The sequence below is a fragment of the Prunus avium genome, chromosome 5 (assembly GCF_965620075.1).
Source record: "Prunus avium chromosome 5, drPruAviu1.hap1.1, whole genome shotgun sequence".
NCBI classification, from domain to species: Eukaryota; Viridiplantae; Streptophyta; class Magnoliopsida; order Rosales; family Rosaceae; genus Prunus; species Prunus avium.
The window spans coordinates 27,298,659-27,313,579 of NC_142288.1; the positions used below are offsets into that span (position 1 = coordinate 27,298,659).

General features: G+C 36.7%; 1 protein-coding gene across 2 annotated transcripts; it reads right to left on the minus strand.

Moving 5' to 3' along the window:
• Positions 1–7,135: 7,135 nt before the first annotated feature.
• Positions 7,136–14,097, minus strand: LOC110752096 (P-loop containing nucleoside triphosphate hydrolases superfamily protein). Of its 2 annotated transcripts, none has more exons than XM_021952693.2 (13): positions 12,745–14,097; positions 12,452–12,626; positions 12,192–12,304; positions 11,913–12,014; positions 11,301–11,370; positions 10,698–10,753; positions 9,632–9,682; positions 9,385–9,489; positions 8,885–8,929; positions 8,681–8,786; positions 8,387–8,592; positions 7,861–7,947; positions 7,136–7,571 (listed from the first exon to the last, which is right to left on the minus strand). In XM_021952693.2, the coding sequence occupies exons 1-13, from the start codon at positions 13,876–13,878 to the stop codon at positions 7,407–7,409; spliced, it is 2,415 nt and encodes an 804-aa protein (XP_021808385.1). In that variant the 5' UTR covers positions 13,879–14,097; the 3' UTR covers positions 7,136–7,406. The 2 variants fall into 2 exon arrangements, with proteins under 2 accessions (XP_021808385.1, XP_021808384.1); XM_021952692.2 differs by having other exon boundaries at positions 8,387–8,598; positions 12,745–14,096.
• Positions 14,098–14,921: the final 824 nt, after the last annotated feature.

Below are 14,921 nucleotides of genomic sequence, written 5' to 3' on the forward strand. Positions count from 1 at the left end.
TCTTGCCAAATGGAGTTACAACGTGGATTTGGGTTTATACACCTTTTGATCAGGCGCCTACTTGGGTGGGTTCCTGTGTGATGGATGATATGTTAAGGGTGCCTAGAACCCGTGCAATTTGTTCTAATTTTGTTCGGGGACCAAAAAAGAAATATATATATATATATATATATATATGTGTTAAATGGCTTTTCCAGGTAACAGGTCAAATGCAATTGGCTCCAGGGTATAATGCAATTCGTTGCAATTCATTCAATTTCGTCAATTATTTCAATTCATTCATTTATTTTACAGAACTTGCAAGTATGGGACTGAGGCTGGTGTTCATAATTCATTCAATTATTTCACCTCCAATTAGCCAAACTGACTTTCTTTTTGTTACCTTGTAACAAAAAACGATAAAACTTTATTAACTACAATTTTTTGGTGTATAAATAATTGTTTTGTTTGTCCCTCAATATAAAAAAAAAAACTAAAAGAATAATTAATTTTCATTTCATGGTAATGTAGAATTCTCTTTATGCCTTTTGATTTCCCAAAGAATTTATGTAGTTTTCACTTTAGGAAAAACAAAATATAACAATTTTCATATTCTTATGACAAATTAAGATTTATGTGGCTTTCAGAAAAACTTAAGTACCTTTCTTAAAAATAAAAATAAAAGTAAAGAAAATCAAATTCTTATCTTTGTAGGATTGTGGGTTTATTTTTATTTTTAATCAAAGAGAAACTTCATTATATAAAATTCAACAATACAACCAAAGACACCAATATGACATCAAAAGCACCAATCCTTTGAGGGAAGCTGTATTGTTTTGAAGAAATATTTTTTTTAATGTTATAAATATGTTTTCTTAACTAGAATAATCCATGGTACCCCGATGATAGACTAGGCAAGAAAGAAAATTAATCTAATGTTAATACACATGAGAGTAGTTTTTCAAATTAGCATCATAACATAGTCCTAGAGGAAGCCTTTATCATTATTATTATTATTATTATTATTATTATTTCTTTTACAAATGGGTTTTTTTTTTGTTGAAGCTAATTTTATTTTTATTTTTAAATTTAATATGATGTCATTTTTATATTCCTTATCTATAATGTAAGATCCCACATCGACCAATGGAGGGGGGTGATGTGCCTTATATGTACATACCCGCCTCCAACTAGCACGAGGCCTTTTGGGAGCTCACTGGCTTCGGAGTCATGAGAACTCCGAAGTTAAGCGAGTTGGGGGCTAGAGCAATCCCAGGATGGGTGACCCACTGGAAGTTACTCGTGAGCTCTCAAAAACAAAACCGTGAGGGCAGAGAGGGGGGCCCAAAGTGAACAATATCGTGCTATGGCGGAGCCGATCCCGGGATGTGACAATTTGGTATCAGAGCCACTTTGCCGTGTGGTACGAGTGTGCTGACGAGGACGTCGGGCCCCTAAGGGGGGTGGATTGTAAGATCCCACATTGACCAACGGAGAGGAGGTTGATGTGCCTTATATGTACATGCCCGCATCCATCTAGCATGAGGCCTTTTGGGAGCTTACTGGCTTCGGAGTCTTAGGAACTCCGAAGTTAAGCGAGTTGGGGGCCAGAGCAATCACAAGATGGGTGACCCACTGGGAAGTTGGTCGTGAGCTCCCAGAAACAAAACCGTGAGGGCCAGAGATGGGGGGCAAAGCGGACAATATCGTGCTACGGCGGATCGTCCGGGATGTGACATATAAGGGTTCTCTTTATAAGTGTTCTCTTTTGTTAATTGAATCTTAAAAATGTAAAAGTGTGTAATATTATGGTAGTTGGACCTTGAACAAGTAAAATTATTCACTAGTTTTGTAAAAACAAGGATTTACAAGATTAAGGACATAGGGTACCATAACGTTGTAAAGAAAATCACCAAACTCGTAACTTACAAGTTTTGGCTAGCAGTTCACAAGGTTTTGCACTTGGATTGCAACGTTAGGGTTCACCCAATCCATAATGTTGTAAATCATATGTTTACAAGGATATGGATCCATATTATAAGGAATTGGTAATGGTGGACCTTAGGGATGTAAATTGGGTCTTTATTCTAGTATACAATTGTTTACAAGATTAAAGATCAGGGGTAACATAACGTCGTAAAGAGAATCCCTAAACTCGTAACTTACAAATTTTTGATAACAATTACAGGGTTTTGCACCTCGATTACAACATTAGGATTCACCTAATTCATAATGTTGTAAATTAGTCTTTTACAAGGATATGGATTCACATTACAAGGAATTGGTAATGGTGGACCTTTGGGATGTAAAATGGGTCTTTATTTTAGTAAACAATGGTTTACAAGATTACGGACTGAGGGTACTTTAACGTTGTAAAGCGAATCACTATACTTGTAACTTACAAGTTTGGGGTAGCAATTTAGAAGGTTTTACACCTGGATTATAACATTAGGGTTCACCTAATCCATAATGTTGTAAATCACCATTTTACAAAGATATGAATCCACATTACAAGGAATTGGTAATGGTGGACCTTAGCGATGTAAAATGGGTCATTCTTCTAGTAAACAATTTTGTTAAAAGTTTAAGGACCGAGGGTACCACAACGTCGTAAAGAGAATCCTTAAACTCATAACTTACAAGTTTTTTTTATAACAATTTACAAGGTTTTGCACCTCAATTACAACATTAGGGTTCACCCAATTCATAATGTTGTAAATCAGCCTTACAAGGATATGGATCCACATTACAAGGAATTGGTATGGTGGACCTTAAGGATGTAAATTGGGTCCTTATTCTATTAAACAATGGTTTATAAGATTAAGGACCGAGGGTACCACAACGTCATAAAGAGAATCCCTAAACTCGTAACTTACAAGTTTTTGGTAACAATTTACAGGGTTTTGCACCTCGATTTCAATATTAGGGTTCACTCAATTCATAATGTTGTAAATAAGCCTTTTACAAGGATATGGATCCACATTACAAGGAATTGGTAATGGTGGACCTTAAGGATGTAAATTGGGTCCTTATTATAGTAAACAATGGTTTACAAGATTAAGGACTGAGGGTACTATAACATCGTAAAAAGAATTCCTAAACTCGTAACTTACAAGTTTTTGGTAACAATTTACAAGATTTTGCTCATGGATTACAACGTTTGGGTTCACACAATCCATAATGTTGTAAATCATATGTTTACAAGGATATGGATCCATATTACAAGGAATTGGTAATGGTGGACCTTAGCGATGTAAAATGGGTCATTATTCTAGTAAACAATTTTGTTAAAATTTTAAGGACTGAGGGTACCACAACATCATAAAGAGAATCCCTAAACTCGTAACTTAAAAGTTTTTGGTAACAATTTACAAGGTTTTGCACCTCGATTACAACATTACGGTTCACCCAATTCATAATGTTGTAAATAAGCCTTTTACAAAGGTGCGGATCCACATTACAAGGAATTAACAATGGTTTACAAGATTAAGGACCGAGGGTACCACAACGTCATAAAGAGAATCCCTAAACTCGTAACTTACAAGTTTTTGGTAACAATTTACAAGGTTTTGCACCTCGAATACAATATTAGGGTTCACCCAATTCATAATGTTGTAAATTTGCCTTTTACAAGTATATGGATCCACATTACAAGGAATTGGTAATGGTGGACCTTAAGGATGTAAATTAGGTCATTATTCTAGTAAACAATGGTTTACAAGATTAAGGACCGAAGATACCATAACATCATAAAGCGAATCCCTAAACTTGTAACTTACAAGTTTTTGGTAACAATTTACAAGGTTTTTCTCCTGGATTACAATATTAGGGTTCACCCAATCCATAATATTGTAAATTATATGTTTACAAGGATATGGATCCACATTACAAGGAATTGGTAATGGTGGATCTTAGCGATATAAAATGGAGTCCTTATTCTAGTAAACAAGAGGATTTACAAGATTAAGGACCGGTATTACAATAGTTTGGATATGATGGTACCATAACATTGTAAGAGGATCCCAAAACTTATAAGTTACAAGATTTGGATAATGATTTACAAGTTTTTGAACCAGGATTACATCATTAGGGTTCACATAATCCATAATGTTGTAAATCCTCATTTTACAAGGATTTGGATTCACATTACAATAAATTGGTAAGTGCGGACCTTGAAGATGTAAATTAGGTCCTTATTTAGTAAAGATGAAGGTTTACAAGATTAAGGGTCAATTTTACAAGTTTTCGATACGATGGTACCATAATGTTGGAAGGAGGATCCATAAACATGCACATTACAAGAATTGGGTCTTGATTTACAAATTTATGAACCGGGATTACAAATTTAGGGTTTAGCCAATCCATAATGTTGTAAATTCTCATTTTATAAGGATATGGATCCACATTACAAGGAATTAGTAAGTCCGGACCATGAGGATGTAAATTGGGATCCTTATTAAGGGTTTACAAGATTAAGGGTCGATTTTACAATTTTGGGATATGAGGGTATCATAACGTTGTAAAGAGGATCTATAAACATGTACATTACAAGATTTGGGTCGCGAGTTACACTTTATGGACCGGGATTACAAAGTTAGGGTTCATCCAATCCATAATGTTATAAATCCTCATTTTACAAGGATATAGATCCATATTATAATGAATTAGTAAGTGTTGAGCATGAAAATGTAAATTGGGGTTCTTATTCTAGTAAAATAAAGGTTTAAAAGATTAAGGGCCGATTTTACAGTTTTTTGGATACGAAGGTACAATAGCATTACAAATAAGATCCATAAACATGTACATTACAAGATTTGGGTCACGAGTTACACTTTATGGACCATGATTACAAAGTTAAGGTTCATCCAATCCATAATATTATAACTCTTCATTTTATAAGGATATGTATCCACATTATAATGAATTAGTAAATGTTGACCATGAATATGTAAATCAAGGTTCTTATTCTAGTAAAATGAGGGTTTATTAGATTAAGGGACGATTTTACAATGTTTTGGATATGAAGGTACCATAAAGTTGTAAAAAGGATCCTTAACAATGTAAGTTACACGATTTGGGTAATGACTTATAGGTTTTTGCACCAAGGTTACCACATTAGGGTTCACATAATCTATAATGTTGTAAATTCTTATTTTACAAGTATATGGATCCACATTACAAGAATTGATAAGTGTGAACCTTGTAGATGTAAAATGGGGTCATTATTCTAGTAAACACGAGGGTTTACAAGATTAAGGACTAGTATTATAATATTTTGTATATGAGGGTACCATAACATTGTAAGATGATCCCAAAACTCATAAGTTACAAGATTTGGATAGTGATTTATAAGTTTTTGCATCAAGATTACAATAGTAGGGTTCACCAAATCCATAAAGTTGTAAATCCTTATTTTACAAGGATATGGATCCACATTACAAAGAATTAATAAGGTCGGACATTTGTAATGTAAAAAGTGCTCTTATTATAGTAAACACAAAAGTTTACAAGAGTCAGGACCGATGTTACAATGTTTTGGATATAATAAGTTATAAGATTGTACTTAAAATGCAATTGCATATTGGTATGCAATTGGATGCTCCCTGGTTGTCAATTACATGCTCCCTGTTTGTCAATTACTCAAATCACCTTGAATATTAGTAATACTCTAGAAGTAGTTACTTAAAATGCGAAAAGTTGCCAATAACATGACAATTTCCAAACATAATTCAAAAGCCGCCTAAGAAGTTGGTAATTGGATTCAAAAATCAAATGTTATAGTACCAATAGGATGACAATTTCTATATACAAATTACAAAAACCGCCTAATGAGTTGGTAATTGCATTCCAAAATCACATATCACCATCTTTGCATTTCATCGCATCTCTAAATATTCCATTTGTTGTAAAATGAACGGGATATGCTAGAATATTGAGCTGCGCGTAAAGTAAATGAAACACAATATTTAACGAGGTTCGGCCATGCCTATGTCCTCAGAGAGCAGCAACAACAACTTTTCCACTTTGTGAAGTAATAGGGCTATAACTATAGTGTTTACAATATATGTGGCTCATTGATTTTTCTCTCTTGGAGAATTTCTCTTTGCTCTTTTTTTCTCTCCTCTCACTTCTTTCTTCCTTCTCTTCTTTCTTTCCTCTCTGTCTGGGCCCTCATTTCTTCTCAGATGGTCTATGCAGCAAAGGAAGGGGGAAGCCTTATTTGTAGGCAGAATTATGTGGCTGCTTACTCATATTCCTTTGGCTTCACTTGGGTGTTGGCAGACAAACTTCACCATTATTCTCTTCTTTTCTTTATGTGGGCTCTAACACATTCTTTACAACACCCTTTTATTTTTGGTTGAAATCAAGAAAGCCTAAAAACTGCGGTGAGAGAAAAACAACCAACAAGTGTAGAAGGAAAAGAAAAAATAGAAAGAAAAAAAAAACACCAGGAAGGAATCAAGCTAAAGCCGAAAACTCAAGCCCAGCAACATGTTCGCCAGCCCAGATCAGCTTTTGCAGCTCCACCGTCCTCAAATCAATCCCTGCCACTACATGAGCACCGTGATTCAGATGTCTGGGAATCCAAAGCCAATCAACTTCATCGAACCCAGCTTCTAATTTCATGATTTCATTTATTAGAGGGAGCAAGGTCCAATCCATGTTTTACACACAACAATCCATAACAGCACATAACTCATTAATTTCTCAAATCTCATTTTCAATTCCAAGATGTAATTTGCTAATAAATTTAGAAAATTGATGATAAAAATTACCAATAGAAGATTGAGCGCTGGTATTGATTTCATGGAATGTACCCATATTTGATTCTAACTCTAACTGTCGGTGGGAAAGCCATGTTTGAACCAAGAAACTCAACATGAAAGAGAGAGAAGAGCAGCAGCTGAACTAGAGAGAGAAGCTTCACGTTTCAATTTTATTTGTTTTTTAATATTTAACCTACAACAACCAGTTAAACAAGTCACCAACAACCAAAGGTGTGGATTAACCCACATCCACTAGCTGCTTATCCAATGGTGAATATTATTTGTGCATCCATGCACCCGGCGCATGGTAGAATTTTCGTACTGGCAGTGTATACTTTTCAAGTTACCTCCCGACTACAGTTGGTAAATCACATTGAGGTCTTAGGAAATAAATAAATTTCTGTTCTCATTCATTAGTATCCAATCAGCCTCAAAATTGTTCATACATTTAAGGCTTCGATGATGTAGAAAACCAGTCTCTGGTTTTCCACCGAATTTTACAGCATTCTCCTCCGACGAGATTACAAAATCAGAGGGGTTGATCCACCTCATTCAAGTGTCAATACACTACAACAACAGCTAACTTGACATATTAACAACAGAAAAACGATATTCCAACAACACTTTTAAGGAAAGAATCCTGACACCTATAACTAACTACTACTCCTCCAAACCAAGTCCACCAATCCGCTGCCGCCTCCTGTCAAAAACAGCTTTGAAGGATTCACGTTCTGCTCGAAGTTGGTCTTCGAATACGTTCTGCCTCTTTGATTCACCACTGCTATGGGTTACCGGGTTCTCTTCTTCGGGTAATGGATTGGACTTCTGCAGGTGTTGGAAGTAAAACACAATGAGATCATTTTGCTGGCCCTAAAAAGGAACAGATGTAACACACGGATAGTGCGTACACATATGCTACAAGAACCATACTCTAAAAGAAGGGGGAACCTTGTATTTCATCAATTAGCCAGGAAGAAAAGAAAGTACTTTAACAAAGATGAAACTACATCTAACTAGTATGCGACTCTTGAACCCACATGGCATACATTAGTAGTTTTATGATAATCTAAGTAGTCTCTACTGATAGCACAACAATGATAGTGAGGTAACAAACCAAGTTGTATCCAGAACCCGGTCCAATCACCAAAGACAAGACATTCGCCTTCTTTGCTGCTGCTATCGAAAACCCCGTATTGCCAACCTGGAGGAAGGAAGACCAAGGTTGCAACAACTAAGAAATAAAAGTACAAAACAGAGTTTAAAGAAAAAGGCATTTAAGTTGTAACAAAACCAAAATCCAAAAGTAATCATTCATGAGAGCTGGTTGCACATTTTAAGAAAAAAGCCTACCAAATCAAAGGCCAGCCACCACCCATGCATAAAAAGCAAACTGAAAACCTTAGTTCTTTGGTCATTGAAGTGAAAAACCTTGCGCAAAAACACCACTATAACCGAGATATCTTTCTTCTAAAGGATAGCCTAAAAGCCAATTCTATCACAGAAAGTAACTATACAAGCGACAAGTGGCAGCCTATAGTTTCAAATTCACCATTACTATTCCATGCCATCAACAGAATAAGAGACAACTTATTTCAACTAAGCATTTACATCACCAAATGATTGGGTGAGATAACACATACCTGGTCACTCCAGCATACAGATTTTCCTCCCTTGCGATAAGCTTGAATAAGTCCAGAAAGAGCATTAAATTTACCCTTCACACCTTCAGTTTTTTCGGTATCATCTTCATCTAATATTTCTGACCATTTACTCCTGCCTAGTTCTTTCACTTCCACAGTTGGATGGTCTTCTTCAGCATCCAAGCTCTTTGCACCCTTGGAAGAGCCTAAAGCTTAAGATTTATAAAACGTTATCAACTCAGGTCGCCTCAGACATAATTACTAAAATTAAAAAAAATTAAAAGCCAAAATTACCATTATGAGCATCATCTTCAGCAGGAGGTGCTATGATCTTCTCAGGCTTTCTTTCTTGCAATCCCAATAGACTATCATTATCTGCGTCTTCAGTATCCATGTCCACCTGATAGATGTCATATGAAATATGGATTGATACCTAACACCACATTACACTTCTTGTTCGAAATAAAAGAAAAGAGAGTCAGATGTGATTCAACTTGCCTCTTGAATGTCATTTCCCTTCAGGTCATCTCCATGGAATAATGACTGTCAAACCAGCAATACACAGCGTCAAAACAAATCCTAGAAGCAAATGCAAGTGAAGATAAAATACTAGGTTCTGTAGAGAAGTGGTACCCCCTGTCCCACTCCCCCCAGCTTTGAATCCTTATGGAGTAGTATTTGGACCCCAAAAAGGCAAGGAGGGGTGTAGCAGAACAAGAGGGTCATCTGCTATTGTGTAGCCTGCTAATGGACCCAAAAGAAAATAGTTTACTTTACATTCACAACTTAATGGCCATCCTAACTTTCTGGCCCAAAAAATTTATGGGCAATCTCTTGAAAGCATAATTTTTATTTTTTTCTTTCCTCCACTCCCTAAATGATCAAGGTAAGAGCACTAACTGGACTCCACAGTCAACTGCTTATACCTACAATTGATGTTTGCTTTGAGCTCCTCCATCCTAACCCAAAGCAAAAACTAAAGTTAAATGACAACAAACCTTGGCATCCAATTGCAAGTATATGGATGGAGCTTCCTCCCATTGTCTGGCCATCTTCTGTATGTCATCTTGGGTAAAGCCGTGCACATTCCTAGCTGCGCAGCCCTGACATGCCAAGAAATTTCAAACAAAAACTTCAAAAAGAGAAGAAAAAAACCCTTTCCCACTTAATGTCTAATGTAGGCTTCCTTCCAAGAAAGAGAATTATCAAATTACAGTTATAACAACACACATAGATAATACTCACCGCAGGATCCTTATATGATGCTTCTAGTATATAAACTTCATATCCTGAACTCTGTGAAGAAAACAAGGAACAATTAGTGAAGTGAACAAATAGACGATGAATCCACAAGTCTATTATATGATCATCAACCACCAATTTTTTTCTCCTTTTGACCATAAGTCAATCACATTGGATATTGAAAACCTAACCATCATACATTTCCATAAAAACATCAGAGTAATATTGCAATACTAGTAGTAAAGAGAGGAAAACTGATTCCAGATGGAGAAATTAAATGAAATTTCGTGCATGGTGCCTGCATTGATCAGCTTCCTTATGTAGGCAGAAAACTCACACAAAAGCACCACAAAATTTGATAATTTGGACCAATAAATGAAAATGGAACTGCCTAAACTTAAACCCCACCTTGTAACCTAGGAAGTGGGTAAGTTACATAGAAAAACCCAACTCTGGAAATCCAAGCTACACCCATATGTAGTTAGCTTCAAGACTGAAAAATGTCCCTCTTGCAATGTCTTATCTTAAGACCACAAGAACTATAATTTCATTGATCATAGTCAATTAGATTATAGAGACCAGAACACGATAGGTTCCAGAACTGGTGCTTGTTAGACAGACCATCAAATTACCACGTCCACCTACTAAAATTTTGTTTAAACTAATAAACAAAATAAAAATTAACAACATACAATATATGCAGGAAGATCAATGATAGAAAACTACATTCAAATTTAATATAACTTTTTCTTTGATATGATCCAGCCTATAAGTCCTGATAAAATTTAACCCACATTTTGGAATAATGAACCTTGCATAATACGCATAAGATTACAGCCAGTGCGTATTTTTAACTACATTACGGCATTGCTAATCTAGGATAGTGACACATTAGCAAATTTTTCACTAGCCCTTTAGATAAAGTGCCTGAGGTACAATGGATCGGGTCTACGAAACATGATGCCAACCCCCCAGTTTCTCATGAAAATGGTGAGTGCATTTCAAAAATAGAGTCGACACTTCAGAACACATGGCAGAGGTTGTGAGAAAGAGAGAAATGAGGATATACCTTTGCAATTGCCCAAAACTGAGCAAAATCAGCTACCCGCAGATTGCGGTCATCCACTAAGACGAAGCACACATACCACCGACAAAAGGGTCAATTTCCGAACAAAACTGCATCTGTAGTTAGTGAAAATGAAGGCAGTGGATGGGCACTGCATCACCACTTAATCTATAATTAACTATATCATTTTTCTTACTAAATGTACTGGCAAGCCAGTATAGCTAGAATAACCTTTAATCAGTTTATCTTCTTAACGCCTCAGGAGTAGAAAATCTTTTAAAATAATTGAGGACACGTTTGGAATCCTATCTAAACGACAATACAGGCAGGTCATTTATGCACCCATGTTTAGAGGAGACATGAGTCTCAGAGCTGGTGCTTACCACCGGCTCAGAGTGCGCTACTTGAATCAAAGTACACACTGCCTAAACATCATCGAACCAAAAAAGCTGTCACCAAATTGTACACGAAATTTGCAAGTAATTCCATCCGGAAAATCTTTGAAATTCCCAAGCCATTATAAATGGCTAAAAAAAAGGGGAAAAAGTAGAGATATAAAGTTCACTGTTTTCAGTCATTTGTGAATATCAAAATTGGAAGTCATACCAATTATGAAGGTGAAAACACCCTCCTCAAGGGTCTTCTTAAATGCCTTCAGCATACTCAACCGATAAGCCTGCGGGGAAGACATGATAGTGTCACAGTTCGATATGAAACTTATATGAATTAAAAAAAATATATCATAAATCATAACAGGCTTAGAAAAAAACTAGAGGAAAATAATACACACGGTAATTTAGAGCCTATATATAAACCACAACCCAACCCCACCCCTCAACCAAAAGAAGTTCCACCAAGATTTCAGAAAACTAATATTAAACTTTTACTGGATTAATAAATGAAAGTGCAAATATTTCCCTTTTCACTTTCATAAATTGAAAAGTAGTGCCTAAAATTACCAAAGCCAACCAACAAATTTTATACTGGAACTCAAGCAGGAAAGGCTGATGAAATCAAACTCTACACAAATGCAGCCTATTTATTCAACAGTGCCAAATACAAAGTCCCACGGCTAATATTGCCTGATGTGACAGAATCAACATAAACCTCCCCCCAAAGCTAACATAATCATAGAACAAAAAATTCCAAGAAAATAAAACATGAAAGACATATCAAACCAAATTTCTAAAAAGTTTCAGATATTTTGAATTGCATTACCTCCTCCATTTCAGGTTCATAACAATACTCCATCACCTTCTTCAATACTCGCTTCTTGCCTCTGGCTGAACTTGAAGATTTTGAAACATCACTTTCCTCAACCTTTAGGACAAAAGACAACACTTAGTTAAAATTCTCTCAAGTACTCAAAGAACACTAATGACGGCCCCAAGAGAGAGTAAGAGGAGGCAGAGAAAAAGAGGCATGAAAAGATTCTACATAAATTAATCAGGACATTTTTGTAAATGAAGGGGAAAAAAAAAAGAAGAAACAACAAACCTTTTCTACTTCTGTCATAAAATAATCATCCATGGAATGAATTCGTGGAGCATCACCACCATTTTCAACCTCTAGGTCGCGCAACATCTTTGCTAAGTAGCTCTTTCCACTACCTGATAGTAAATGCATCAGATGATTTCGAGAATATGGCCAAAGGTCAAAAACACAGAAAGCAAGTGAGATGGCAAGGGAGCTTCTATAGTTTTCGGCGGTCACGTCATCATGCTTACAAAACATATTATACATACAAACTTTGGTACCTGGAAGCCCTCGTAGGATTATCACAAAATGATCAGGACGAGTGAGTCTATGTTGCTGCTTAAATAAGTGGGAAGCATCAATTACTTTTGGCTTATCCAAAGATGACTGCTTCCGTGGAAATGGATGTCCCTCTCCATACTGCTTTGATGATATTTGATGGGAAACATGAGATTCCTTGGGAATTACGTAAGACAAAAAGGTTTTCATCAGAAGGCTAGAAGCCCAAAAGAAAAACGCAACCCAAACAACAGTTCAAGATAAAAGCACAAAAAGCATGAGGAACCAACTATACCTCCATAGCAAAACCAGTAGAAGCATGTGAAAATGGCTTATTATGGAAATAAGGCTGCGCCAGGGAACGGGCTTCATGAATTGGTGGATAGGCTGAAGGCATCATTGATGAGGAACTAAATGAAACAGGAAACAATGAAGAAGACGATTTTGATGGCGGGTCCATTGGTAGAGGAGGAGGTGGAGAAGTGGGAAGAGGAGGCTGCCCACTGAATGGCCGAGCAGCTGGCATATGACCTGCATTGTTAGAAACCAAGCCAGGGGAAGGAAAGTAGCCTCCGTGTTCGTTCGTATTTGGAGTGCCATGTTGATGCCTCACAGAATGCCTCTGCATTCCATAGGGTTGTGGTAGCTGATTGTTATGGTCATAGTATGGTGCACTCGTCCCAGTATGTGCTTGCCAACCATTCACATGGGAATGTTGTGCTTCATTCACAGGCCTAGAATCTTTACTTTGAAACTGTCGAGGATTGTGGCTATGGTAATTTTCATTACCAACTTCAGAATGATTAAACTCTTCAGTTTGAGAATGGGGGAAATTCCTATTAACACCAGGTTTACTATAATCCCCTTCAAAAACTTTACTTTCTTCAGCATACTTATTCGTATCACCATTCGGAACGGTACTACTACCGGAAACTGAATTCACCCCACCGTGATCACGAATTAGCTTCAATCTTCTCTCATCCTCCGGTGTAAGACTCGCATTTTTGGGGTTAAACTCGCTCTTTAAACCCAAACCATCGACTCTCGGCCTCTTAAAGTTCCTATCACCATCACCAACGTACGCATTGCCGCCATATTCATATGGTGGCGGTGGCGGTGGAGCCAAGCCATCTCTATACGGAAATTTGCCATAGGTGTCTGCTTCAAAATTAGGGTTTCTCTGCCACGGCCTCGGATTTTCAAACCCATTAGTGGGGTTACCCATGAATGGGCTCTGAGTACCCACGGGTCCTATATACGGGTCAAAACCGGGTCTTTGGAAAGAGTGACCTGAATCGAAAGGGAAGATAGGGTTTTGATTGAAGGGTGGATGTGGAGGGCAAAAGGGGAAGTGAGAAATAGAGCAAACAGGGCAGAGGGAATCTGGGATTGGCGGTCTAGGACGCCATTGTTGGTGTTGAGGGTCCATGAGCTCCGATTTGAGGTCAGAAACTCTAGCTCAGCTGAAAAAAAAATTAAAAATTGAGATTTAGAATCTATAGAATTTAGGGCTGTTAGGATTTCGAACCACTCAATTAAGAAGAGAAGAGGAAGATGAGTCTGCCGCAGAAAGCATGGTCCTTTAATGAATATTCAAGAAAAAAAATAAGCTGAAATTGTTTCGGACTTGCATTTGGAGTGTTGGAACTTGGAGGGGAGAAAGGTAAAGCGGTAAAATATTTCGGTGCACGTGCGAAGATGTGGCATTTTGTCATGAACCGCCATCCACGTGGCAGTGTATTAATGGACCAATGGAAAAGTATTTGCATCAACCAAAAAAACAAAATATATACAAAATATGCTTTAACAAAATTCATCAATGGTTTATCGAATATATAGATCATCATGTGTGTTCAATTCTATCTATTCAGTTGACCAAAAATAAAAAATAGAAATCTATCTATTCAGATTTCAAAGAATGATGTTAAAGTGTCAACTTTTGTAAAGCAATAATTTTTGTAAGAACATATATAGTAAAGGTTTGAATAGAAAGAAGATGAGAAAATGGAGTAAAATTCAGAGTGTGTTGCTTCCATGATTTTAATACTTGATATTTCATTTAGTCCACATCTCCCATATGTTGACTAGGTAAGCAAGGGATTTGATTAGTCAAATAGTCATGGAAGTAAGACAGTTCAACACTGTTAAGACTCGTGTTGTTGGTTGGATAAAGGACCTCCTTGGCTTCTTGATGGCTTAGGGAGGATTGGCTTCAAGTTGTTTGATTTGTTTGATTCTTCTGTTTAGTAAATAGCATGCGGTGTTTTTTATTTCTTTTTTTCTTTGTTATTTCGAAATGATATACAATCAAGGCAAGCGAATAACTTCATGGTCATCAAAGCCCTCCTTGCAAATAACACACGACTTACCTCTTATCTTTAGGTGCATAAATTAATTGTTTTGGGGGGCCGGGGGGAGGGGGAGGAGGACATTATACTACAAAAAGCTACACAACAATCAAATTATTAAACA